Source organism: Aedes aegypti, chromosome 2, assembly GCF_002204515.2.
Source record: "Aedes aegypti strain LVP_AGWG chromosome 2, AaegL5.0 Primary Assembly, whole genome shotgun sequence".
Taxonomy (NCBI): domain Eukaryota; kingdom Metazoa; phylum Arthropoda; class Insecta; order Diptera; family Culicidae; genus Aedes; species Aedes aegypti.
The window spans coordinates 161,726,643-161,753,122 of record NC_035108.1 but is presented as its reverse complement, the minus strand read 5'-3'; the positions used below and the strand labels follow the sequence as shown (position 1 = coordinate 161,753,122).

The 26,480-nt window shown below is 36.7% G+C and overlaps 2 protein-coding genes across 2 annotated transcripts in view; one reads left to right on the top strand and one right to left on the bottom strand.

Moving 5' to 3' along the window:
• Positions 1-26,480, top strand: part of LOC5572908 (Krueppel-like factor luna) — a 143,506-nt gene that overhangs the window by 68,072 nt on the left and 48,954 nt on the right. The window lies entirely within an intron of this gene.
• On the bottom strand, positions 13,885-15,682 carry LOC5572910 (protein artichoke). Its single transcript, XM_001660601.2, has 2 exons — positions 15,560-15,682; positions 13,885-15,502 (listed from the first exon to the last, which is right to left on the bottom strand). The coding sequence occupies exons 1-2, from the start codon at positions 15,586-15,588 to the stop codon at positions 13,969-13,971; spliced, it is 1,563 nt and encodes a 520-aa protein (XP_001660651.2). The 5' UTR covers positions 15,589-15,682; the 3' UTR covers positions 13,885-13,968.

Below are 26,480 nucleotides of genomic sequence, written 5' to 3'. Positions count from 1 at the left end.
TAAGGCATGTACGCATCTATGATGCTGATTAAGGGCTTATTATTAGTGCTTATGGTTACTTGGGTATTTATCACTTTTCAGCCATAAAAACGATTGGCTGCATTTGACGTTTCGTGACAACGGAATCTTAACTGCTCATGAAGTTGATATTTGTCCTCTTCGCGAGTCTCTCAGAGCTAAACATTTCTTGAAAACTTATAGTCTCAAGTCAAAATAGTAAACAAACCTACTTTATAGATCCTACGTGTTCTGCGTACGAAATTCTACGTGTTCAGCTCTTAATCAACTCGATTTTTCACTTTTAGAACGTTTAATTACTGGATTTACAAAACGACGGAAGTAAGATTTTCAATTCTCGCTTCGTAGCCGTGCGGTTAGTGTCACCAGGCATTTAGCCGCATCGTGCTAGGGAGTGTGGGTTCGATTCCCGCCTCATGCCGGTAAACTTTTCATGAGGAATGCTTTCCGAATGTGCCACTGGGCGTTGCATGCTAGTCCGTTGTCTAGTGTGGTGCTTCCTTCAAAGGGCATAAATGCCCACTGGAAGCATTAACGTATCAGTGTTTTTTAAAAAAAAAATTCACCGCTCCGTTTTATGGAGAGATAAAGTTACTTAACCACGAATCGAAACAAAATTCTACTTTAGTCGATTTTGCACTGGTTCAAAAACGTCGCAAGTTACTGAGTAAAATGGCTTATCATTTTGCCATAAAATTTTTGAGAGAAAAAGTAGAAACAATCTACTTTTGTTAAAAAGGTGATTCATTTTAAAACACTTTTAGGAGACAGTTTGTGATTCTTCTTATATAATTTTCTCAAAACCGTATGAAAGTAACTTACGTAGATTTGAAAAAGTAATCGAGATTTGTCGACAGTGCACAGTGATCCAAAAATCCATTTTAAGAAGAAACTGCATTCTGAGCATCAGTATGATATATAAAACGAAAACAAAGTTATTGCCTCTTTGTTTGATGTTGTTGAAAATAAGGTGGGTCATAGAAATGGTATAACTTGCTTTCTTATTAAAAAAAAATATAGTTTATGCTTCAGCAAAGTTGTGGATTATTCAATTACAACATTTTTTGCAATTTCGTAGAAATCTACTTGAGGGTACCAGAAAACATATCGGGATGCGTTCAACATTATTTAGACATTTCTAAAAAAAGTTTTTTAAAGGTTTATTACGCAACACAAAACAATTGCGTAATGAAAAAGTGTTGCTTAAAAGTGCATAATTCAATGCAGGAAAGTAGGCCGTTCCATGACAGATTTGCGATATGAAAAACATCCTATTACGATGAGAAATTGCAAAAACACTTTTACAGCATTGAAAAATGCGTAATTTGGCGAGTGAGGGAACCCGCAATTTCTTTCCGTTTGGGAGTTATTGTTATTTTTATTTCAAAAACACGCCTACTTTGATTCTGAATTGGGATTTGGGCAAACATATACCTACTATTTATGCAACAAGTTACAAAATGAATAATTGCGGAGATTGCTGAAAACACTGTTCTGCAACGCAATACATGAAACATTTTTTTGCAATTACAAAAATGCTGTTCTAGTTGAATTATAAATAGTAGACTGGCCCATCTAAGTATGGGAGAAAAATAAAGTTGTATAATTCCAAAGGGAACCTCTCAGGATAATTCCTTGGGATTAGATGGAGACTTCCTGAAAATTTCAGCTCATTTGGTCGTTCCATGAGCTGGCGCAATTGAAATTAATTTAATATGGGATTTTCAGCTCAAACATATGGGAAACAGCACATAATCTCCTGTTTGGCTCAGGAAAATTGTTGATCGCGTTCAATTGAACCCAGAATGTCAAAAACACTACTTGATATAATAGCGAACAATATTGTAGAAGGTTGTATTATGATTAGAATTGAGAAAGATAGTGTTTTACCTATCTGAAGTAGATCATGCAATACTGCTTTGTATTTCTTCTTGGTGGTAGTCACTAAGCGCATCATATCCACCTATGACGCTAGGCGAGCTGCTGCCCAAGAAGCATGCATATAAGTGATTGTACGGGAGTGCTGAACTAAGCCTAACTTTCAATAACTGAAAGGGTAATGAAAATTAGATTAAATACAGATACAGCCTTCTGCAATTTTGTTCATTAGGGTATCAACTAGTGTATTTGTCATTATGGGCTCAATTGAACGCAATCAATTAGTATACGGAACGAAACAGTGACATATGGACAGTTTTCAATATATTTGAGACGAATCAAAAATGAAGAGTACTACATTTCAGCACCGTTAACAGTATTGAAAAGTTAACTCTAGTGATATGCCTTGAAAACAAAGGTTTGTTATCAGAAATCGTCTTATTTTTGTACTGAAAAGATATCACCATTATTTTGCATGAATTTTGCCTTTTTCAAGTTCTAAAAGTTATTCATTTACTACTTTGACGAGAAAACTGGAATAAGAAAGATATTGGAATAAAAATAGTTTTCAGAATTTTATTGTATGTTTATTCTATTATTTGACATGAAAATAAAATTTTAGACAAAAACGGACTTCTTCAAAAAAATCAAAATTGTAGTGTTTTATTCAGTATTATCTAAAACTAGAGTGGTTCACATTTTCTCATAAATAATATATGTGTTTGCACAAATAATGGTATATACCCTTAGACAAAGATGTCAACGTCAAATTTCAATTATTTTGCTAAAAAAGTTTTTCTGTAGCTCACAATTGAACCGGTTTAGAGCAACCCAATCAAACCCAATCAGAGTAGGGTGGTCCAAGAAAAATGTAAATTTTTCTAATATTATATTTTCGTCAAAGCAGTCTACGAACGACTTTTAAAACTAAATTCTGATAAATAAAGATTGTCGATTTCTACTTTAGTTCAAATATTATCGAAGTTTTTCTGATACAAATCTCTTTGTTTTTCAAAGTATTTCAATTGTCAGATAAAATAACACATCTGTAAATTTTGGATATACAATACAATTTATTTTGGTTATTCTTTATAGTTTGCCCAAATCATAAATATTCGCTATCAAAGTAGGCGTGTTTTCGCAAGATAAACAACAGTTACTCCTAAACGAAAAGAGTTAGCGAGTTCATCCACTCACCAAATTATGCAATTTTTAAAATTCGAAAAGTGTTTCAACGACTACTTTGATGGGATATAAGAATTCAAAACACGCTGAAGCCAAAAAACAGCTTTCTTCGGGTGACCCTATGTCTCATAGGAAAAAAAAAGCTCTGAATTGGCCAATTTGAGAGCTATAAATAACTTTTATGGAAAATTTACTTTAAATGGCTTGGTCTACACAACTTTGCAAAAGCATGCTTATTGTACTTTCGTTCGTTCAAACTACAAAATCATTCGTTGGTTTTTTGTAAGGAATCGTCTCTTTAGCATGTGTGTAACCAACTTAGTTTCGTAAAACTCAATCTCCATGCTATACACAAACAATTGTTATATTGTACCAAGCATTTTTTTTTATCGAAATTAGTTATTTTTTCGTAAGAACTAATACTGAAACACAATGTGCAAACCCTCAGTAAAAACATTACGGATTTTTAATGCTTCAGTGCATGTTATGAGCTTGTTTCATACATTTTACAAAAATACAAAAGTATGGGAAAAAATCGGCTTTAGGACATTTCGTCGAATGACATTTGATCGAATGACGTTTGGTCGAATGACATTTGATCGAAAGTACATTTGGTCGAATGGACATTTGGTCGAATGGACATTTGGTCGAATTGCTTTGGAACACTTATTTTGGTCGAATGACGATTAGTTGAACGGAAATTTGGTTGAAAGCTTATTTTCAAATGGTTTATTGAAAAATCATTTGATAAAATTGACTATTTTTTTCTAAACTTTACAAAGTTGGTAAGGTAACGTATTCTTTTGAATAATCTGAATCATTAACTGTTGTTGAATAAAAAATGGGACACATTATGTATTCTGTTTTTTTTTTTAATTTCATATCATCATCATCTTTTTATTTGTAATTTGAAGTTATGAACTTTTTAGAAGTTTATTTTATGTACATTGACTAAAATATTATGTTCAAGTGAATTTATTATTCTTTGAAAATATCATCATTCTTTGAAAATCTGCTTAACAAGTTATTTAACTACTCAATGCTGTGAACATAATGTTTTCATTATTTATTATTCTTTTGAAATTTCATCGTTCTTCATAATGAATTGCTGAAATTTACCTGATGAAAGCATTCGGAGAGAGTGCTCGGGACCTTTCTTTAAATTGCGGGTCTTGCAGCTTACGGACGTGGGTAAGATTTTTAAATGCGGAAATCAAAATTAAAACGGCAGGAAAAATTTACTAAAGGGAAAACCTTTATGGCGAAGTGAATGTTAGGTATCGGTAACTCTATTTATGGCTAATTGGCTTATTGTGATTTACAGCTTAATAAAATTCCTTAAGAAAATATATGGCTTTGCTGACTGCGTTAATGACCTTGGGTGAATAACAGAGGTTGCAGTAGAAGCTTTGAGTTATTGAAAACGAATCCTTTGTATCGGGTGAGGAAAGACGAGTTGACTGAGGCGACAGAAGTTGTCTTGCATCTATTTAAGATCGGCTTATCTTGAATTGTAGAACATGCCTGAACGAAAAAGCAGCATGAAACGTCAAAAACGCAAGAGGTTGATCAATTTGTTGGGAGAGTGCTCATTAAATTGAATAACAAAAATTTGCCAATTGCCTATAAATTGTTGGGCTGATATTTTTTTCCAGTTATTCAATCACTTGTTTCCTGTATTAGCGACATAGCCGTGCGGTTAGCGGCGTCAGTCGTTTAGGCGTATTTTGCTACGGAGTGTGGGTTCGATTCCCACCACAGTCGGAGAAAACTTTTCGTCAAACGAAAAATTCTTCACTGGTCGTTCCGTGTGTCCGTTGTCTAATGTTAGTTATGTTCAATCTGTGCAGCCCATGGCTGAAGACGGTGTAAATTGTCTTTTAAAATGCTACTCTCGACGATAGTCAGAATAAACGTAGAACTTTGCTTCCATACTATAGGGTCATGCACAAATTACGTCACTCCCCAAGGGGGGGGGGGGGGTTCAAGCCAAGCGTGACAAGCCTTACAAAATTTTCAGAGGACTCATACACAAAAAGTGACAAGGGGGGGGGGGTTGGAAAAGTCGAAATTTAGCGTGACATAATTTGTGTACCATCCCTATTTAGATTCAACCACTATACTGTCCACGAAATGTCGGTTCGACTAAATATCATATGTTTTCTGTTGCAACTAAACCTTTTCGACCAAATGTCTATTCGACGAAATGTCCGTTCGACCAAATGTACCTTCGACCAAACATCATTCGACTAAATGTCATTCGACCAAATGTCTTTCGACCAAATGTCATATATTCGAAAAAATCAGTTTTTTTTTTCTACGAAATGAATCCACGAAACCGTTTTGTTGTAGAAAACAACGAATGAAAACGAAAACGATTATGTACGAATTTTAAAACGAGTGTTTCACGAATGTTTCATAAAGTTGCTGAATCGCGGAAATTGTGTCAAAGTTCAAATATTTCGTATAACGAATGAAAAATGTATGAAATCTTGGTTCATGAAATGTAGGTATATGTATTAGTTATAATACGAAAAGCTGTTTTCAGAGCTAGTTCTGTGATGATCAACTAAGCTAGCTTATTTGAGAAAGGCCTATAATGATTTCTTTTGTTGGAATCCATTAATTCATATCTAAATAGCTGTATATGTATTATTAGTTTGGAAATAAACTTGAAAATTACTCTTGTAACACTTAAGGCTAACAGATATACATTTTTTCTTTTCTTTTTAGGTAAATTTTCATGTGAATCATTTTCGGAGCCACTGAACTTCCCACGGCACATCATCTGCTGAGTTGCAATTTGTATATCCAGATAAGGTACATATTTTAGAAGTCAATAACCTATGTCCATAGTGCAATGCAAGGGGTCCTTGCTGCTACAAATCAGCAACTATGTACCAACAGACAGAGATTAATAAAGGTAAAATTAACCGTCTTTTCACCAGCAGCCAACCAGATTACAGATCCGTTTGGCTTTTATGAAAGTTTCCGTTCAAATCTCCCATTTTGTGGGTTTCATTTTACCGCTCCGACCGAGAGCAATCATTGAAGTCTGGCGAAGAAAATCAAGTTTGAAGCCTAGCATCACCTTTCAGTTTCCTTTGGAAAATGTTTTCTGTCGACCAGAGACGTTCTTTCGACTCCGTTACTTGGCGCATAGTGCGAATATGCACCACCGCACAGGCAATGTCTGATATCATCCTACGACCCCGAGCACGTTAGTGCGACGAGGTCTATAAAATTTATAGCGCTTTTAATGAGCAATCATATTTCATTTTCACGTTCTATTGAATAAGAACGAGAGGCGAGAAAAGCGTGAAACCCTTAAGCCAACTAGGGGGTGTTGGTTTGCTGCATTCAACGAATTAACTGTAATGTGGTTACAGCTATCAAATGAAATGGTTTAACTTTCGGGCTTATTTTCACGTGATTGATACGTTATAGTAGGTATTATAACATAACGCAGAAAGTTTGAATGATGAACAAATTCCGAACGTTCTAAATCTCTACTTTTTGGGATAGCTACCCTCTGTAATGAACAATATAAGCAGCACATAAAGGACTAGCGAAACATTAAAAAAATCTCGCAGGTTGACCATGGGTGTTGCTACCATATCCGTATTTAAAACTCAAAAGTGACATTTTTGTTGGCAACTTCCATTAACGGAATAACTTTGAACTGTGAAATTGGTTAACATAGAAATTATAATAAAATTTTAAACGTTAATGATTACCAGACACTTCTTAGCTACCATTAATCAACTAACTGCTAATGAGTCGGCTACAGAAGTTCTCAAAAAACGGTGCCATTGAGTCGAAATGAGCTTCCATTCCCGAAAGAAAGCCGTTCAAAGATGTCCCAATAGAAAGCTTTCACGACTCGCAATAAATTGAGCCATTTACATTCAGAGGCCCAAACAATTGGCTGCTTAATAATCATTGTTATTAAAATAAGGACCTATCAGATGCGGAACGAAGTGGAACTTTGGCTGTGTCCTGAAATGTGCTTCAAATCTCTTCCGTATTATTTCCCCTTAAACCGTGCACTTCTTCTGGGCAATCGTACCTTTCAACTGTCATTCGGCACGACTATAACAATATTAACAACAGTCAGTGGTGCGTCTACAGTTGGTCTGAGAGTCACGTGCGACACTGTAATTATCACGACTCATGATTGACAGTGTTGCCAGATCCGAGCCTGACAACGGAAATTTTATTTGTTTGCTACTTTTTCGAAACTGAAACTTGGAAATGCTGTTAAAAACTGAGTAAATGTGCTATTTATGCATTCATTGGCATTTGGATCTAATTCAAATACAAAATGTTAATTTCTAGCCCTGTTCAGCAAAAATGTCGACCTTGCCTTGTCTCTGTCGGCTGGAAATGACAATCACCACCAACGGCGTGAATTCACAAAGGCGCGTATTAAATTTTATTTCCTATTTTGATTATTTTATGATACCGGCTGGCTTGAGATGACGGTTTTCAGAGTGGTGCCTCAGACAGCTGTGAAAGTGAGAATTATACCACTCTGCTCCTCTCCGTATAGAAAAGAAAAGAAGATTTGAAGATGGCTGGGAAGACTCTTAGTCGAAGGAGCTGACAATAATTTCAACCCGACAGTAGTAGTGTTTATTTTTCTGCAAGCAGCCAATTATAGGGTCGGATATTTAATTTCCGGTTTGTTAGTTGAGAATGGAAGAAAAATTGGTGGATATTAAGTTAATAGTTGTCGTACCGTCTATAGTGAATACGGTTCATTTGAATATCGTGAATGCATTGTTGAAAACCAACACGTGGCGACGTTAAGGTAAGGATGTTCATTTCATTTATGTAGGGAAAGTGTACCAGTTATGGCTATAGTGGTTCCCTATTAGGCCATATGTGAAATTATGATAACTTTCACATTTTAAATATTTTTGAATATTTTATCATCAAGATATATCTTAAAACTAACTACTACAACACACAAACATTTTCAAAAATTGAAGACATGTAAGTAAACAAGTATAGCGAAATAGGGAACCACTATGTCCATAACTGGTACACCTACCCTAGTTAACACCTAAACAGATAACACTAAATCAACAATTTCACGCCACGATATTCGGTTCGTGGCCGCATCTCTCCATTTTCGGTTCTGCTCCACACCCACCTAGCTCCACGCCTTCTTGTATCGACCGGATCTGACAAGAACACCATCTTTGCAGGGTTGCTGCCCGGCATTCTTGAAATATGCCCTGCCCATCGTATCCTTCCAGCTTTGGCCACCTTCAGGATACTGGGTTCGCCGTAGAGTTGGACGACCTCGTGGATCATCCTTCTTCGCCACACACCGTTTTCCTGCACACCACCAAAGATCGTCCAAAGCACCCGACGTTCGAAGACTCCAAGTGCTTGTAAGTCCTCCTCGAGCAGCGTCCACGTTCCATGCCCGTAGAGGACTACCGGCCTTATGAGCGTTTTGTACATGGTACATTTGGTGCGGGTGTGAATCTTTTTTGACCACAGCTTTTTGTTGAGACCATAGTAGGCCAGACTTCCACTGATGATGCGCCTCCGTATTTCACGGCTAACATTGTTGTCAGCCGTCAACAAGGATCCGAGGTAGACGAACTCGTCGACCACCTCGAAGGTACCTCCGTCTATCGTAACAATGCTACCTAGGCGAGCTCTGTCGCGCTTGACCCCACCAGCTAGCATGTACTTTGTCTTAGTCGCATTCACCACCAGTCCAACTTTTGCTGCCTCGCGTTTCAGGCGGGTGTACAGGTCTGCCACCTTTTCAAATGTTCGGCCGACAATATCCGTATCATCCGCGAAGCAAACAAATTGACTGGATCTCGTAAAAATCGTACCCCGACTGTTAAGCCCAGCTCTCCGCATAACACCTTCTAACGCAATATTGAACAATAGGCACGATAGTCCATCACCTTTTCGTAGTCCCCGGCGTGATCGTCCATGATTTTGCATAGCTCTATGCGGTCGATACTATCGTATGCCACCTTAAAATCGATGAAAAGGTGATGTGTTGTGATCTGGTATTCACGACATTTTTGGAGGATTTGCCGTACAGTGAAGATCTGGTGCGTTGCCGATCGGCCGTCAACGAAGCCGGCCTGATATCTTCCCACGAACATGCTTACTATAGGTGAAATACGACGGAAGATGATCTGGGATAATACCTTGTAGGCCGCATTTAGAATGATGATCGCTCGAAAGTTCTCACAATCTAATTTGTCGCCTTTCTTGTAGATGGGGCATATCACTCCTTCCTTCCACTCCTCTGATAGCTGTTCTTTTTCCCAGATTGTGCTATCAGCCGATGCAGCCAAATGGTCAACCTCTCCAGGCCCATCTTTATGAGTTTAGCTCCAATACCATCCTTACCAGCAGCTTTATTGTTCTTGAGCTGGTGAATGGCATCCTTAACCACCCTCAAAGTAAGGGCTGGTTGGTTTCCATCCTCCGCAGTACCGACGAAGGCATTTCCTCCGTTGTCCTGACCTTCATTGCCTGTGCTCTCAGCGCCATTCAGATGCTCGTCGAAGTGCTGCTTCCACCTTTCGATCACCTCACGCTCGTCCGTCAAGATGCTCCCATCCTTATCCCTGCACATCCTGGCTCGCGGCACGAAGCCGTTGCGGGATGTTTTGAGCTTCTGATAGAACTTACGTATTTCTTGAGACCGACAAAGCTGTTCCATCTCCTCACACTCCGTCTCCTCCAGGCAGCATTTTTTCTCCCGAAAGAGGCGGGTCTGCTGTTGCCGGTTCCGTCTATAACGCTCCACGTTCTGTCGGGTCCCTTGCTGCAGCATGACCGCCCGCGCTGCGTTCTTCTCCTCCAGAATCTGCCTACATTCCTCGTCGAACCAATCGTTCCGTCGACTCCGTTCAACGTACCCAACGTTGCTTTCAGCTGCATTGTTGATGACTGCCTTCACTGATCTCCAGTAGTCCTCAAGAGGGGCTTCATCCAGCTCTTCCGGTAATGCAGCCTCGAGGTTCTGCGCGTATGCCATTATGACATCCGGTTGCTTGAGTCGCTCCAAATTATACCGGGGCGGCCGTCAGTACCGTACGTTGTTAACGACGGAGAGTTTTTGGCGCAGTTTGACCATCACCAGATAGTGATTAGAGTCGATGTTAGTGCCACGATAGGTCCTGACGTCGATAATGACGTTCAGAACGTGGTCGATTCGTGATTTTGTCTGCTGTGGTTATCTCCAGGTTTATTGGTATGGAAGGCTGTGCTGGAAGTAGGTGCTACGAATGGCCATATTCTTGGAGGCGGCAAAATCAATTAATCGTAAGCCGTTTCCATTCGTCAGCCGGTTGGCGCTGAACTTTCCAATAGTCGGTCTGAACTCATCCTCCTGGCCAACCTGGGCGTTTTGATCTCCTATGATGACAGCAGCAAAGATTACTCTTTCTCTAATTGAAATCAATTACAAACCCTGGAACATAAGCCCCAGTCTTTCAATCAATCAACACGTTGATTAACATTACAACGAACTTCTCATTCAATTCGATCTGTGCTCGATCCAGGAAATTATTCAAGACGACCTTTCCACTGTGAGAAGTTTTTAGCTCTGCTTTGATGATTACGAGACAACTCATAGTCTCACGCAAAGTTTTCGAAACTTTTCAATATTCTTCAGAGTATCGGGAAGCTTTGCTGTAACGGGAACTTGTTTCTGTCGCGTCACCGAAGTTGTCTTTACGGTCGAGGCTGATACTGTGCTACTTGTGTCCATTTGCCTCATCTCGGATAATTTTTGTGATTCCAATAAAACAAGCTCGTCAAAAGAAGTGCTCAAGTCACGACAGCATAAACCTCTTTTCTTGACCTGATAAGTTCCACATGCTTCATCGGTGGGTTTGACAGTGACTTTCTTTGCACCTAGTTCTGTGACCATTGCCTCCATATCCGAACAAACCCAATCATTTCCGTTCAATGAAATTGACTGTAGTCTAGGAAAGTTGCTTGCACCTTTCATAACTCTAATTTGATCAAAAAATTGTTGTTCAAGAGCAGTTTCCTCGCCTGTGAGAATCCCTCACGGTGTGTTTCGTAGAACAACTTTATAACAAAAAAATAGGTAAGTCTGAAACTTCGCCACAATAAAATCTAGGTCTCTCGTGTTCATTTGCTGCAAAAACCAAAATAATCGGTCGGGGGGTCTAGAGTATTTTTTTTTGTTTGATTTCGAGAGACTTGCACATATGTTTGTATTTGCGTATCCGTGTGTTTATGTACATTGGGGTGGTTCAAAAATTAAAAATGTTTGAGAATCCAATCTTCCATATGTTTCTTGTCATCCTTACTATATAAAAAGCGTTCTGTGAAATTTTCAGCTTTCTAGGTGGAGATTTAAAGGTGGCCCATAGACAATGTAGCTCTATATGGAAATTACTATAAAGAAATTTTGAGATATATTCCAAACACGCTTGTAATGTAATATAAGTACAAACTAAAAACTCATTCTTCTACCATAACAAAGAAATTTGCTCAAGAGAGAAATTCAATCCAACGGAAAGCAGAAGAGATATTCATGAGTTTGTTTGCTATTATTTAGCTTAATATGGGATTATAGCCCTGCAAACATGTAAAAATATCCCAAACAAAATTAGCTCAAAAGGATTTGTTTCTTCAGCAACATCCTTCATTAAGATTTGAAGAATGAGTTTTCAATATGGGATGATAAGTTTTTTCTTACTTAACAGTAATAGCGTGTTTGGAACATTTCTCAAAAAATCTCCATAGTAATTTACATATAGACCTACATTGTCTTTGGACCACCTTTAAATCAGCACCTAGAGAACTGAAAATTTCACAGATCACTATTTTTATGGTAAAGATGGTAAGTAGCATATGGGAGATTGGATTTTCAAACAATTTTCAAATTTGAATCGCCCTAATGTACATATGTTTGGATGTATATATAAATGAATGTACGTATGTATATCTGTAAGTAAATATTTAAGTATACTAGGAATACTGTAGAATGGATATTAGTCAAGATTTCAGCGCTTTTTTTCAAATGCGACCGGTCATTTTATAAAACTGTTATCCATCTATACTGCCCATAAAGGCATAACTGTCCCATATGGAATAAGTAGACATTGAGAAAACAGCGCTCAAAATTTGAAGTTTGCATTTTCATACAAATGTTCATAATATTCTAGTAAATTTTTGAATGCAATATTCATTTAGCACAACCCCACAGAATACTCATTTTGCTAATATTGATCAGTAAAAAATTAAAAAGTTGAACATAATTCCAGTTTTGCAATTGCTATTGCGATTCAAAGTTCATATAGAGACTGTTATGTTATGTAATACATTTGAAAAGATTCCGGTGTTTCACTTTTGTATCTACGAGTAAAAAGAGGAAATTCGCATAATGTATGATCTCGTCCTAAAAGCCATAGGTGACCAAATTACTGTTATTACTGAGCAAACGAATGGATTTACACTTTATTTCACAATGCTACGATGAAGAGAAGATCATCCCCCTCTGTCTCCCAGCAGTGACAGTTTTTATTTTTGTCCGTTTATCTGCTTAATAACAACGAGCTACACACTCAGTTACCAATGGTTTTTAGGGTGAAGATACGTAGAAGCCAAACCTCGAATTTCCAATAGCACAAGTCTAGAGAAGCAGACAACCGGCAACTCACGGGTCACTCGCTGGTGGCGACCAATCAATAAAATGTTCGACGTAAAAGGTTGTCTGGTTCTCTAGATTTGTGCTCTTGAAAATTCGAAGTTTGACTTCGATGCATCTTCACCTTAGGACGAGATCATAAGTTATGCGAGAAATATTTCCTAATAACTTCTTATATCATTATGATCAATTTAGGTACGATTTTCAAGGGTTTTTGTGGAAAATAATTGAAATGATGCTTGAGACAGTTTTGCGATTATGCGTATATCATATGTCATTTATGCTTATTACAGCTCTTTTGACCAAGAACAACTTTAATTTCCATGCCAAGGTATTCAAATGGTTTGATCTTGCAGTTTGTCCCGTACCTCCATACGTTCCACGCAATGTGCGTTGGTACAACAACGCATATCCATAAACACTTTACACAAAATTAAAAAAAAAATGTTCTGGACCCCCCGACCGATTATTTTGATTTTGGTCGCAAATGAAAGAGAAAAATCTAATTGTTTTAAGTTTGAAATTTCAGACTTACCTATTTTTTTGCAATAAAGTTGCTCCACAAAGACACCGTGCCCTTACTATCGGCTTCTGATAAGCGTGTCAGCTCGTTGTTTGACAGATCTACTGACTCGAGCGCAACAAGCTTAACATCAGACGTCGTTACAACGAATATGTTATTATGGGCCAGATTAAGCTCCACGAGGGAAGACATGTTTTTAAACAGTACAAAATCCACATTCAGTAATCGGTTGTACGAGAGATTTATGTAGGTCATCTTGCCGAAGTGGCAAGAACATCTATATTGCTCAACCGTTTTCTCGATGCATCCAAATGTTCCAGCAAAAATATGAAGGAATTTGAATCAGTGGTCAGTTTATGGATGTGATTATTGCGGGCCACGATGCGCTTTACATGTCTTGGAATTGCAACTGAGGAAGTCAAGTTATTACTCAAATCAATTTTCTCTAAATGACGCAAATCGTTCAGCGGAAAGTGATAAATTTGCAGATATGGAGAGAGAGAGAGTATGTGCATTCGGGCGCCTGTTTATATTTTTCAATTTGGATATTCATATATTTTGAGCTCATCAAAAATTGTCGTTTTTTGAGAAAAATACGCACCTCAAACACACTTAGAAACAAATCTTATTTGTTTAAAGCAAAAAGATTTACATTCTTTATCTTAAATCAATTATATGTCCCAGTATTTCAATTAATCAGCACAGTTTGTCCAGTCCGTTGATTAACAGTAGATTTACAACGAGCTAGCTTCTCATTCAGGGCTTTCAATTCGATCTGTGCTCGGTCCAGGGAATCTTTCAAGATGACCTTCTCACTTTTCGAAGCTTTTAGCTCTGCTTCGATGATAGCAAGACGACTCATAGTCTCACGCAACGAATTCGATAGATTGTGCATCTCTTCAGAGTATCGGGAAACTGATTCTTTGTTTGCTGTAACGGAAACTTGTTTCTGACGCGTCACCGATGTTGGTTTTACGGTCGAGGCTGATACTGTTCTACTTTGGTCCACTTGTCTCATCTCGGATAATTTTTGTGTTTCCAACAAAACAAGCTCGTCAAAAGAAGTGCTCAAATCGCGACAGCATAAATCTCTTTTCTTGACCTGATAAGTTCCACATGCTTCATCGGTAGGTTTGACAGTGATTTTCTTTGCACCTAGTTCTGTAAGCATTGCCTCCATATCCGGACAAGCCCAATCATTTCCATTCAGTGAAATCGACTGCAGTCTAGGAAAGTTGATTGCACCTTTCATAACCTCCAATTTGACCAAATAATTATTGTTCAAGAGCAGTTTCCTCGCCTGTGAGAATCCCTTACTATCAGCTTCTGATAAGCGCGTCAGCTCGTTGTTTGACAGATCTACCGACTCGAGCGCAATGAGCTTAACATCAGACGTCGTTACAACGAATATGTTATTATAGGCCAGATTAAGCTCCACGAGGGAAGGCATGTTTTTAAACAGTGCAAAATCCACATTCAGTAATCGGTTGTACGAGAGATTTATGTAGGTCATCTTACCGAAGCGGGCAAGAACATCTATATTGCTCAACCGGTTTCTCGATGCATCCAAATGTTCCAGCAAAAATATGAAGGAATTTGAATCAGTGGTCAGTTTATGGATGTGATTATTGCGGGCTACAATGCGTTTTACATGTCTTGGAACTGTAACGGAGGAGATCAAGTTATTACTCAAATCAATTTGCTCTAAATGACGCAAATCGTTCAGTGGATCCCAATTGATAAATATAAGTTGGTTGGATGATATGTTTAATTGACGAAGCTTATTGCATCCTATGAGCTCGATTCCATTGAAGAGATGCAATCTGTTCTGGGCCATATTGATCAGTTCCAGGTGCTGACATGTTCCGAAAACGTCCTGCGGCAGGATGCTAATCGAATTGACCGACACGTCCAAAAGCTTCAACTTTGGCGATTTGGCAAAAGCATCGGCAGAAAACTTTTTCAGCCCCACACCAATCGCTTGAAAGGTTTCCATTTGTGGAAATCTGTTGAACAAAACTTCCGGAATGTACTCCAGTTGTGACTGCTCGATGTGTATCACCTTGTCTGACGTTGCTTGGGTAGCACTATCGATAACATCTTTTTCTAACACTTTGACAAAACGAAGACTACATATTCCAGCTTTTTGTGGTTGGACACAATTCAGAGCCAACGATGTTTTTGTCCCCAGAGAGCTTATGGTCTCAAGGATTTGAATCAAACTAAAAAATAAGAAAATAATAAAATTTCGGTTGAAAATTATCGAATGACCAACTCACCAGAGGAAAAGTACCGTTTTCGCTGACATTATGATTTGAACTGCAAATCAGTGCATGAACCAAAAACACCTCGCTGTTGACTAACGAAAAGAAATAAACTTGCAACTGATAACGCAACAACCTGATCGACGCAGTACTAATACAATTTTGAAGCAAACAAAAAAAGCAATGCTCCTGATTTACGTAACATAAACGTTTCAGTGATAATTCTGGACAAACATTTGAAAAGAGCACACCAACATTGGTAAACAATGGTTTTGCAAGACGCTGTTGAGCCCAATTCAACTTGATCACGCTCACCAATACCACTATCAGTAAAAGCCAACATTAATCCTCTTGATAGTGGTGTTACTTTGCGTGGGCGAGCTAAAATGGGATCAACTACAAAGTTTCCGAAAAAAGGTCCAAGACATCTTGAGCCCTTTTCAAATGTTTGTTTAGAATTTTTCATTAAGCTTGGGCATATGATCGACGAAAGGTGAGAAAATTTGTAGAATAGTCTAATCCACCGGTGTAATAAATTCACTCGGTCCAAGAATTGTGATACTTGACCGGGGAACGCTCCCGTATGATCCCCACGTGATCTGGACCCGCTCTACGATGTGGGATGTTAAGAGGTGCGGTCGAAGATCAAATTAGTATTTGAAGGGATAGTTGTGCAATGAAAATGACGTCATATTGGCAAACTGCGAACAAAATTTTTGGCAGACTTGCCGTCACCATCAGCTGATCGATTTGTTTACATCTTTTTCGTGACTAATACAAGCAAATACATACTAAGAGCCGGACCTGTTTTCGTGCAAAATCACTCAATCACACTCAACCCGTCAAAAATAATTGAGTTATAAATCCTGTCAAAAACTTGGGATAGCTGAATGTTGTTGTTTTCGTTAAAAAGGATTTCTATAATTCTACCAGACTAACAAAAAAACATTGCTTTATGGGAGTAAACTGTGGAACTGCGAGACAATGGGTCAAACAGAAGAGCCAACTCATCCATTACTTTTTGAGATGCGTTTTTGACAACTTACACATGCAAAATTTCAATTGTGAGTAATGAGAATTTGAGTTTCTCATAACACTGAAGACCTCTAAGAATCCAACTAGAAATCAGGCTTCTTCCAAAAATCTTACAAGTAATGAAAAATTTGCAATGGATTACACTGCGGAACACGTTTTTGTCTCAAGCACCAAAATACCGTTATTTACTCAGTTATAGGTTGCTGAAACCATTGCCGTTTTCAAAAATATCATAGCACGTCTAGTTTTTGAGATATTGACTATTGAAAATGCCAAATTCGACCATTTCAGCCAACTTGTATGCAAGTTTGCCAGCTTGTATGCAAAGTCTAATAAAATTTCACCCCGAAAATATAGTTGAGCAACTGAAATTGAACCTCCCTCAGCACACGGTCTTTCTGTGAAAATTTGTTGCGTTTTCGTCACGTCTATTTTAGCTGTAACTATTGTGCTTGGTTTAGTGATAACTTGCTTTTTTATCTAAAGAGCATAGCCTTTTGTTCTTCCTAAATTTTTGACCATTCGTCTTTTTTCGTCATTCGACCTTTTATCCTTTCGACCTTTTGTCCATTCAACCTTTTGTCCCTTCGACCTTTTGTCATTCGACCTTCTGTCCTTCAACCTTTTGTCCTACAACCAACCCGACCATTCCTTGCTGTCTTTTTTGCGGAAAACTCAATGCGTGATCTGCTCAATTGTTGATCATAGTACTGACGATAGGCCAAGAATGATCAGATCATTTTCACTTATCCAACTTTATCGTCTCTAAATTTATCGCGATAATTATCACAAGGTTCATAAATAACAAAAATAGCTTCCACCGATGGAATTCGAACCTATTTTCATGACCAAAAGCATTTTCAGATCGCACGCATTATATTCACATGACTACGCCAACTGAACGAAAAGAAGAAGAAATTTGGTATATAAAAGAAACTAAAATTAAAAACGGTACTTTTCAGTGCTACTAAAACAGTACTTTTCAGTACTATTCTTTCTACTATTGATCCCTTTACGATCCTTGTTTGCCGTGCCTTCGATTTTTTGTTGGACCCGTTGGCGAAAGCTAGCGGTGGTAATCCTTCTTGGACACCGTCTTGGGAAAGAGTACCGCCTATGGTGGTCAGTTGTTTCGAATTTGGGGGATTTAGGCAGGAGATCTTGAACTCCATTAGGGGAATCAGAAAGGGGAAAAGAAAGGAGACTGTCGCGTTTTGCCGGAAACTCTTAAAGATCGCGAACTTCTTCTCAAACATCTTGAAGAGAAGAAGCACAATTTTTTACTTATGACGACAAAACTGAACGTTTATTCAAAATCGTCTTGAAAGGTCTCCTAAGTTGACCCGTAACGTAGGTAGATCACCTTTTCGAGGTGCGTTACGGGGTAAGATCTACCAAATTGTGCTCTTGTTGTATCTGTTCTTGTGAATACTTATAAGTTACGGTCGGAAGAGTATTAGAGAGTAACAAGCTACTAAGATCCACCTATTTGTCCTAGATGATGAGGAGGCTGAAGTAGAAAAATGGCTCAATCAGCATCTGAGGTTGGTTTCAACGCATGAGACAATTTCTTTCCGAGTTCAAGAGTTTATCTTTCGACATCTAGGAGGGAAACGATTCCAAATCAGTAGCAGACCTCTTAACTTCTAAAATAAGCTTTAAATCACCTAAAGAGATCACAAATGGAATAAATGATTTACTTGGATTTTCCCCAGTCCAAGTAATCATTATGAAAAAGAGAACCCAATCTGGCATTGTTCGGAAAGGGCTTTCTTAAGAATATTATTTACCGTTTTGTCTTAAATTCCGAACAGACTCATATTTCGAACACTTTTTGTTGTTTTTGTATGGCGACTTGGTTGAAATGTTTCGCTGAAAAATGTCACCAAATAACCTCAAAATGGCAGTCGATTGCAATTGAATTTTACGTCTTCCAATATATTTTATACATCGGGAGTAGTGTTGATTGTCTAGTTCGGGGTCAGTAAAACTAGCTCAAATAAATTTGTTTGCAAAATTATTCATTAGAATACGATTTATTCGTGCTGTTCGGAATTTGAATCAAGGTGTTCGGAATATGAGGCAGAATGAACACAGTGTTCAGCATTTGAATCAAAATATTATTCCATACTTTTACGTAAAAACAATACTAAACAAGTTAAAATACACATTTTTATGTGCTCACCCAACAGCTAACAGTTATACCTTGTGGGAGAATCAAAATTTTCACGAATATCAGCTAATTTATGACCATCAGATGCATTTGAAGTCACTTTTATCCTTAAGTGTTCGGAATATGAGTCAAAACGGTAGTTCACTTTAACAAAAAAGAACTAAATAATATTAAAGCTTTAGAAAAAGCAAAACTTTTGTTCGAAGTCCGTGTGACATGGGAACATTTCCAGAAACCTGGAGGAAATTACCAGAACCCCACTCAGTGCCGTCGTTGCCAAAAGTGGGGTCATGGTACAAAACATTGTCGCATGGATGTTAAATGCATGATTTGCGGAGGTTCTTCTCACGCCAAGGTCATCTGTCCAGTGAAGGAAGATACCACCAAGTTTATATGCTCTAATTGCGGGGCCAATCATAAGTCAAATTTTTGGAATTGCCCTTCACACAAAAGAGTCATTGAGGATCGTGCCAGGCAGATGAAGGATAATATCCGTTACGATAACGGTCGTTTCCAGAGTTGCACAATATCAGTCATATCAGCTCATGACTGATGGTCTAAAACTGTCAATATCAGTTGCGAACTATCAATATCACTTTGATTTGACAACCAACAGCGGTGATGCGACATCGCACTCTAGATCATAATCACTGCAGAATGAGTGATCACGTGGTAATTACCCACGCTATTAAACTTTTTCAGTGACCAACAAACAGTTTCAATCCGTCTGCAGCACTATCAAGAATATAGTACTGATAAATTGTCATTTTATTTGCTTATTTTAAGGCTAAACTTGACCTATCAGTGATATCCAAAGTCTATCGCTATCAATGCACTGGTGATGGAGTAGACAGCATGATGTTGATGTGAAATGGAATGATCCGAATTGTATCGCAGTCAGCCTGTACAAATCAGCAAATTTCAAGCGTTGATAGTGACAGCAAGCAACTCTGGTCGTTTCAGGAATTTTCCTGGTACAGTATCGAACAATACTCATTTTTCAGTTAACGATCGCTTGATTAGGAATCATACCCATCGGGAAGATCATAATCATGCTCATTCGCAAACTAATTTTAATCCGTCGGATAGCCGTTCGAATCTATCAATTTCGCATGTATCTACCTACGGTAAATACTTTGCCGATATCGTAGCAGGTAATTTGAACTCCTTCCCTATTCGTTCTATGAATACCATTCTACTTGTTTCAAATCAAATGGAAAAAAACCCTACCGCCACAGGTAACACCTACTCCGCCTCTTTGTCTACCGAAAATTCCAATGGGAAAGCATCAAATGTACCCACTTCAAGTGATATATCTGCCTCAGATTTTAATTTTCTAACTGAACAATTGAATTTAATGATTGATTCAATGTTCAAAGCCACCACTAATTTTCTTACAGTTAATAACGTGCATATAGCAGTAATTACTGAAACGTATTTGAAACCTGGATCTAAACTCAAAAGAGGTCCCCCTAAATGTAACATTCCTACAGCTGTCGGGACGAAAGCATGTGTTATTATATTTTACTTATTTGAAAAGAAACAAAAAACTCGATTGGCTGGAACATCAAAGAACACTCTTATTCTTATGCCGACACTTACAGTGGCGAACCATCAAAAGTTTGTTGAATAAAGTGAACCTTTCGCAAGTCTACACTTGTAGTATCGAACCGTTCAAAGATTTTTTAATTACAAAAATAAAGATAAAAAGAAAGGGGTGTTTTGAAAACAAAAAAATGTTAAACATAAATAATTCATGAATTAGAGAATCATCATTAGAATCATATTAACGTCCTACCGTTGTATCGATTGAATGTGCAGTCATACATATTTTATAGAATAGAAATAGTAGCATGAAACGAGCTCACCAATTGATCCGTCATCCTTGACTGAGCAGCAACAATCCACTTCAGCTTAACTCGTTTGCTCGGCTATATAAAAGCACTCAGAGAAAATAGGCGCACGACCCGAGAGGGAAAACAACTGAGGACTACTCGGGCTTTCTTGACGCACTGCTAAGGAGCAAGCGTCAATGTCGAAAGATCAAACAGAACACCCAAAATGGTCACACTCTTTTATTGCGACGATTAATGCGTTATATGTTTAGGTTAAGTAAATTGAAAATGTGTTTTTTCTCTTATAAGCAGGTGAAATCAACTCACCTGTAAAAAATCTGAACTGCTACGGCAAATTGAATGTAATATGTTGTTAACAAAATGAAAATAAAATCTTATATTTGTTTTACCAAATTAGGATGATAGTGTTGTCAAATAACACAGAACACCTAGATATAAGAAATGAATGTAATATTGAGAATGATACTAATAAAGAAATTTAAAAAAGAAAAACAAACATTTCTCCCTTCCAGGTTGTGGAATTAATGTTTGACAGGCAATCACCAATCTCAACCAAAACGTATCTGTTTCGTTTCGATAGATGAATCTGTTTTCAACAGAAACTGTACCTAATCAAGAACAAATTTGCGCAAACGAAGGGACGCCGTGGAACCTTCCGTCGAGCTAATATCAGAAAAATGAACGAATAACGTAATTACAAAATACTAGAGTTCACCATTATTCAAACATGTTATCGAATTAGTGTTCTGCAATAAATTTCGTAGCGAATGCTTCTGCCTGGGTGATGATGAACTACTAGGTCCCGAACAAACACAGCAGACAGCGGATGTCCTTCAACGTATTACCGACAGTATTGGACAATACGTTAGAAACTGTTCCATATAAAATAATCAACTTTAATAGGCTAGATCTCATTTATTTATGGACTAATATGAACGAAATTTCAAATAAGGACTGTTCATTTTATAAAGTGGACACTAGGGTGCGGCTTATTTTTCAAAAGTTCTCAAAACAAAAAATTCGTATGCTCTACTGAATTCTAATCACATTAAAAGAGAAACCTCAAAATCTGAGCCAAAAATATTAAAATTTAGAGGTGGCGCAAGCGTCTTGAAGGTAAATTTTCAGGTTATGAAAAATGACCTTCAGTGAAGTAAACATAACTGTGTTATTTTTCAATCGATTTTGAAACTTTTAGCATCAATACCTTCAAAATTAAATTTATGAAAACTCTATAGAACATCAAATTTGTCTAAAATCAAAAATAGTTTTAGTTATTAGTAATTTTCTCAAAAATTTTCCTCATTTTTCTATAAATTTCAACTTTGTTTGACCATAACTTCAGGATTACTCAACCGATTCCAAATCTTTTCATATGATTTTGAAGCTTATTCAATTGGTTTCAAACCTCTCATACATCACATTTCACTAAAAAAATGTCTTGACCAAGTTTTTTAGCAAAAACTGAACAAAAACCAGGGTGGGTGTACGTCTGTCAATTATAAACAAAACTCCCCTAACAATCATCTATCGGACGGGCCGGCCCAAACAGCATCATCTCTCACGCGGGACGACCCAAAAAGCACAGGTTGAAACGCGGGCCATGCCAGGCAGCAAATGCTGATGCATTTCAAAACTCAAACAGCAGGATGCCTAGCAGCGTTGTGAACCAAACGAATGCACCCACAAAACATGAACGGTAGGCGCACCTCGTTGCGTATACTCCCCCTGACAAAAACATGATTTTTAACGAAAAATGCCAGTTTTTTCAATTATTTGCCAGTTAAATATTATCATCAAAGCTGAAACTGGTTTTTCTCATTTGTTTAACCTTTGTGAGTGACTTTGCAACAATTTTTAAATAATTCTGCAACAAAAATATTTTTGCGTATGTAAAATATATATGCACTGTTCAACTCGTAATTAAGGCAAGATGCTTTATAAATTTAAGTTTAACAGAAAAAATGCAATTTCCGGCGAAAAAACTTAAATAATCAATAAAAAAAATATTTTTTCATTGAAAAATCATGTTTTTGGGTAGTTTTTGTTGAATTACTAAGTCAAAACCTTTTTTTAGAAAAAAAAGTGTCGTATGAACAATGAAAAACAAATAAATTTGCTTCAAAAACATGAAGAAAGATTCGGAATCGATTGAGTAATTATGAAGTAATGGTCAAACAAAAATGATTTTTTTAGTAAAATGAGGAAAAATTTGGATAAAAGTATTTATAACTAAGACTAGTTTTAATTTTAGATAAATTCGATGTTCTACAAAGTTTTTACAAATTTAATTTTGAAGGTATTTATGCTAAAAGTTTCAAAATCGGTTGAAAAATTACAAAGTTATGTTTATTTCACTGAAGGTCATTTTTCATAACTTGAAAATTCACCTTCAAGACGCTTGCGCCACCTCTAAATGTTAATATTTTTGGCTCATATTTTGAGGTTTCTCTTTTAATGTGATAATAATTCAGTAGAGCACACGAATTTTTGGTTTTGAGAACTTTTGAAAAATAAGCCGCACCCTAGTGGACACCTTTTTTATGCTATATCTTTTTTATTTATTGATGAAATCGTAAACGGTTTTCTGTGTATCGTTCAACTATTATTCTACAATGTTATGAAAATACAGAAACTTACAAAATGCTTTCGGTTGAAGAACTAAATAGTTTTTGCAAAAACTCCTAAGAAAAACTGTACGTCAAGTTCAAGCATTATTTTTCGCATGAAAAAATCCTAAATTTAATGAACAAATTGTATGTTGGTATCCTTTACTATTCAACTTAAGGTAGAGCTTTTAAAAACATCAATAACACAGCGTAACAAAAATGACATTTTTGCGTGTCTCAAGGATCAAATTATGTGTCTTTAGTAGATTTGGTGTTGCTAAATCTGGTGCCAGTCTCAGAAATGTTCCAACACGTCACAATTTTTAGCTGCAGGTCGCCAAAGTTGTATAAAACACTGGTTTTATTCATGTGTACATGAAATTTAAAGTACGATTTGTCAAAATTTTTTGTGATCTAATCCGCCAAACATGCAAAATAGAACTTGAACTTTCATTTCAGACATAATTTAATTGAAATTGCGCGATTAAATTTCGATTAAACCGATTTTTTCAATATGCTTGCAGTCTCCATACAAAATTCTTCGTTTCTTCTATATGAAAAAAAAACAACAATTCTCTAAACCATCAAAAACTAACTTTTTCGCATCGAAAGTATTACAAACATTGATAATAAGTATTATTATACACATAAAGTTTGAATTCTGTGGCAAATTAAGCCAATATATTACCTTACAAGCTGGCAAACTTGCATGCAAGTTGGCTGAAATAGTCATTTTTTGCATTTTCAACAGCCAATATCTCAAAAACTAGACGTGCTATGATATTTCTGAAAACGGCAATGGATTCAGCAACCCTTAATTAAGTGAATAGCGGTTTTTTGGTGCTGGAGACAAAAACGTGTTCCGCAGTGTAATATTCCATCAGTTCATGACGCTGAGTCACTTTAGTGATCTATTCCTTATGGTCAAATTTGCTGATTCACCATATTTTTACTACCAGCAAAAAAGTAAAGTAATAAGCGTGTTCAAAACTGGTTTAGATTACTAAAGAAACTATTTACAGTTAACTCTCCCTTACTCGATATTCTGTATCTCGATATTTCCCCTAACTCGATGGAATGAAGGGACCCAATGTAGCTTGCTTCGATACCTCTGTAAGTCGATTCCTCTCTAACTCGATGTTCCCTACCTCGATGCGATCAGTTCGAGTTTTCCATGTGAGCTTACCTCTCTAACTCGATATTTTCATGAAAAGTTTCAAATGCCCTTCAAATGTTTATACATTTTATAAATTTGAATATTATGATAAAATTGATAGTAAAATTAAGGTTTACTACCCATTTCTGGGTGATTGAATTTTCATTCATTCAGGCCATTGAAAGAGTACCACATAGGTAAATATGACAAAATGGTACTCTTTGTCACGCTAAAATCACTGTTTTGAATGTATTTTGTCAAAATAATGAAAAGTTTAAAATTTAAAAAATATGTGTTCTGTATCTCGATACCTCCCTAACTCGATGGTCCCTTCAATATCGAGTTAGGGGAGATGACTGTATGTATAAAAAAAGCAAAATCTTGAGTTTTAACCGCATTCTTGGGTACCAAATTTACTCTTTATGGTCGTTTTATTGAAAAATCCCATACATTTAAAATTATATACGCATGTTTATCGATCTAGAGCAAACTGTAAGCGTTTTTCTCAAAATATTGTGATAGGTAGTCTCAGAATAACACATTCTGAAAATAATACATGCAAAATAAATTTGATTTAATTCAAGCAGTGTTCCCAATCTTGATGATTGTCACTGTGCTTTGAGTGGTCTTCTGAAAATGAATTATTTGTTTTTCTATTGTGCTTAAAATATGACGTGGGGACTAAATCAGCAACTCTATGAAGGCGTAAGTTATTTTTATTATAAATACTATATTATTACTTCCGTCTGAACGTACTTTAAATCTTAAAATTCTACTCATATCAGTTCCATTTAAATTTAAGATATTTTTCTTTAAAAAAAAAATGATAAAAAATGATTTTATGATATCTGCAAAATTGCTTCTCCAAAAATAACTTGATATTTTTTAGCAAGCTTCTAATTGATGATGCTTTCTAAGTACAACCATTTTTTGAAAATAAAAAATATAAATTGTCGAACTTTCCTGCCGATTTTTAATAATCCTTGATTTTGATAACCTCCAAAAATCGACCGTTCTAAACGTTGTGCCTTATTAGTGTGAAATCATATTATTTTGGTAACTTTTTTATTACCACAGCATTGTACAATATTAGTCGAACGATGTACAGAAAACCGATTTCGATTTCATTGATAAATTAAAAGATATTGCATGTCCAAAGTGTCCACTTTATAAAATGAACAGTCCTTATAACGTGCTTTTTATTTATACTTTTGTGTAACGATTTGGCTAAAGCGAAATATGATAAAATTCATATTATGAGCATGAGCATGGGCATGTTTTTCGCAGTTGCTATTCGTTATTGTCAGAACAGCTGTACTTACACAGGGAATCAACAGACACTACTCAAGTAGCATCCTCAATGTGTGAGTACTGCAGGTCAATCTGAGGACCGGAGGGAAATATTGTCGTATTACTTGCTTCATGGAAGCCGAGGAGTCCTCTGCACTTCCACAATGTTCAACGGTTATTCAAGGGATTCGTTTTGGTAAATGATAAAGATATAATTTGAAAAGAATACGTGAGCATGAACATAGATGATCGATACTCTTATCATAGCCACACTACGCGACCGGACAAGATCCTGATTTCGTCACTCGCACAGAATCTACAGATCAATCACTACTCTATATCCCTTTCGGGACGGACCATATTTGAGTGATTATTTCAAAATTTATCTTATAAACTGATCATCTCGTAGAACAAAACTTTCTTTATTTTGGCTATTCTATCAATCCATGAACTTTTTAGGGTCAAATTCAGACCAGCACAATTGTGCTGGTCCGTCCCCAAGGCGGTCGATGTTCGAAAAAACAAATATTTTTTTATTTATTTTTTATTTGTTCCAGTCATGCTTTTTTAAAAAATTTTGGACCCGTATTTTTTATTTCGTCATTAGGGTGCTCTTTCGTAAGATAGGGTGACCCAAAAATTCAAAAAATATTTTTTATTTTTAATGTACATTAAAATAAAAAAAATATACTTTAATTTATATGATTTTTGTTATAAATGGATCAAAAACAATGTACGAGATACATAAATACTTCATATTCTCTCTAAGATTCAAAGCATTAGGTGACAATGACGTTTATTGCTATAATTCAAGAAC

What these genes read in the sequence shown, in the direction of transcription:
- LOC5572910 (XM_001660601.2), bottom strand. Translation starts at nt 15,588, where the DNA reads ATGTCAGCGAAAACGGTACTTTTCCTCTG. An exon ending in AAAACGGTACTTTTCCTCTG is followed by an intron (nt 15,503 to 15,559) that starts GTGAGTTGGTCA and finishes CTTATTTTTTAG; the next exon opens with TTTGATTCAAATCCTTGAGA.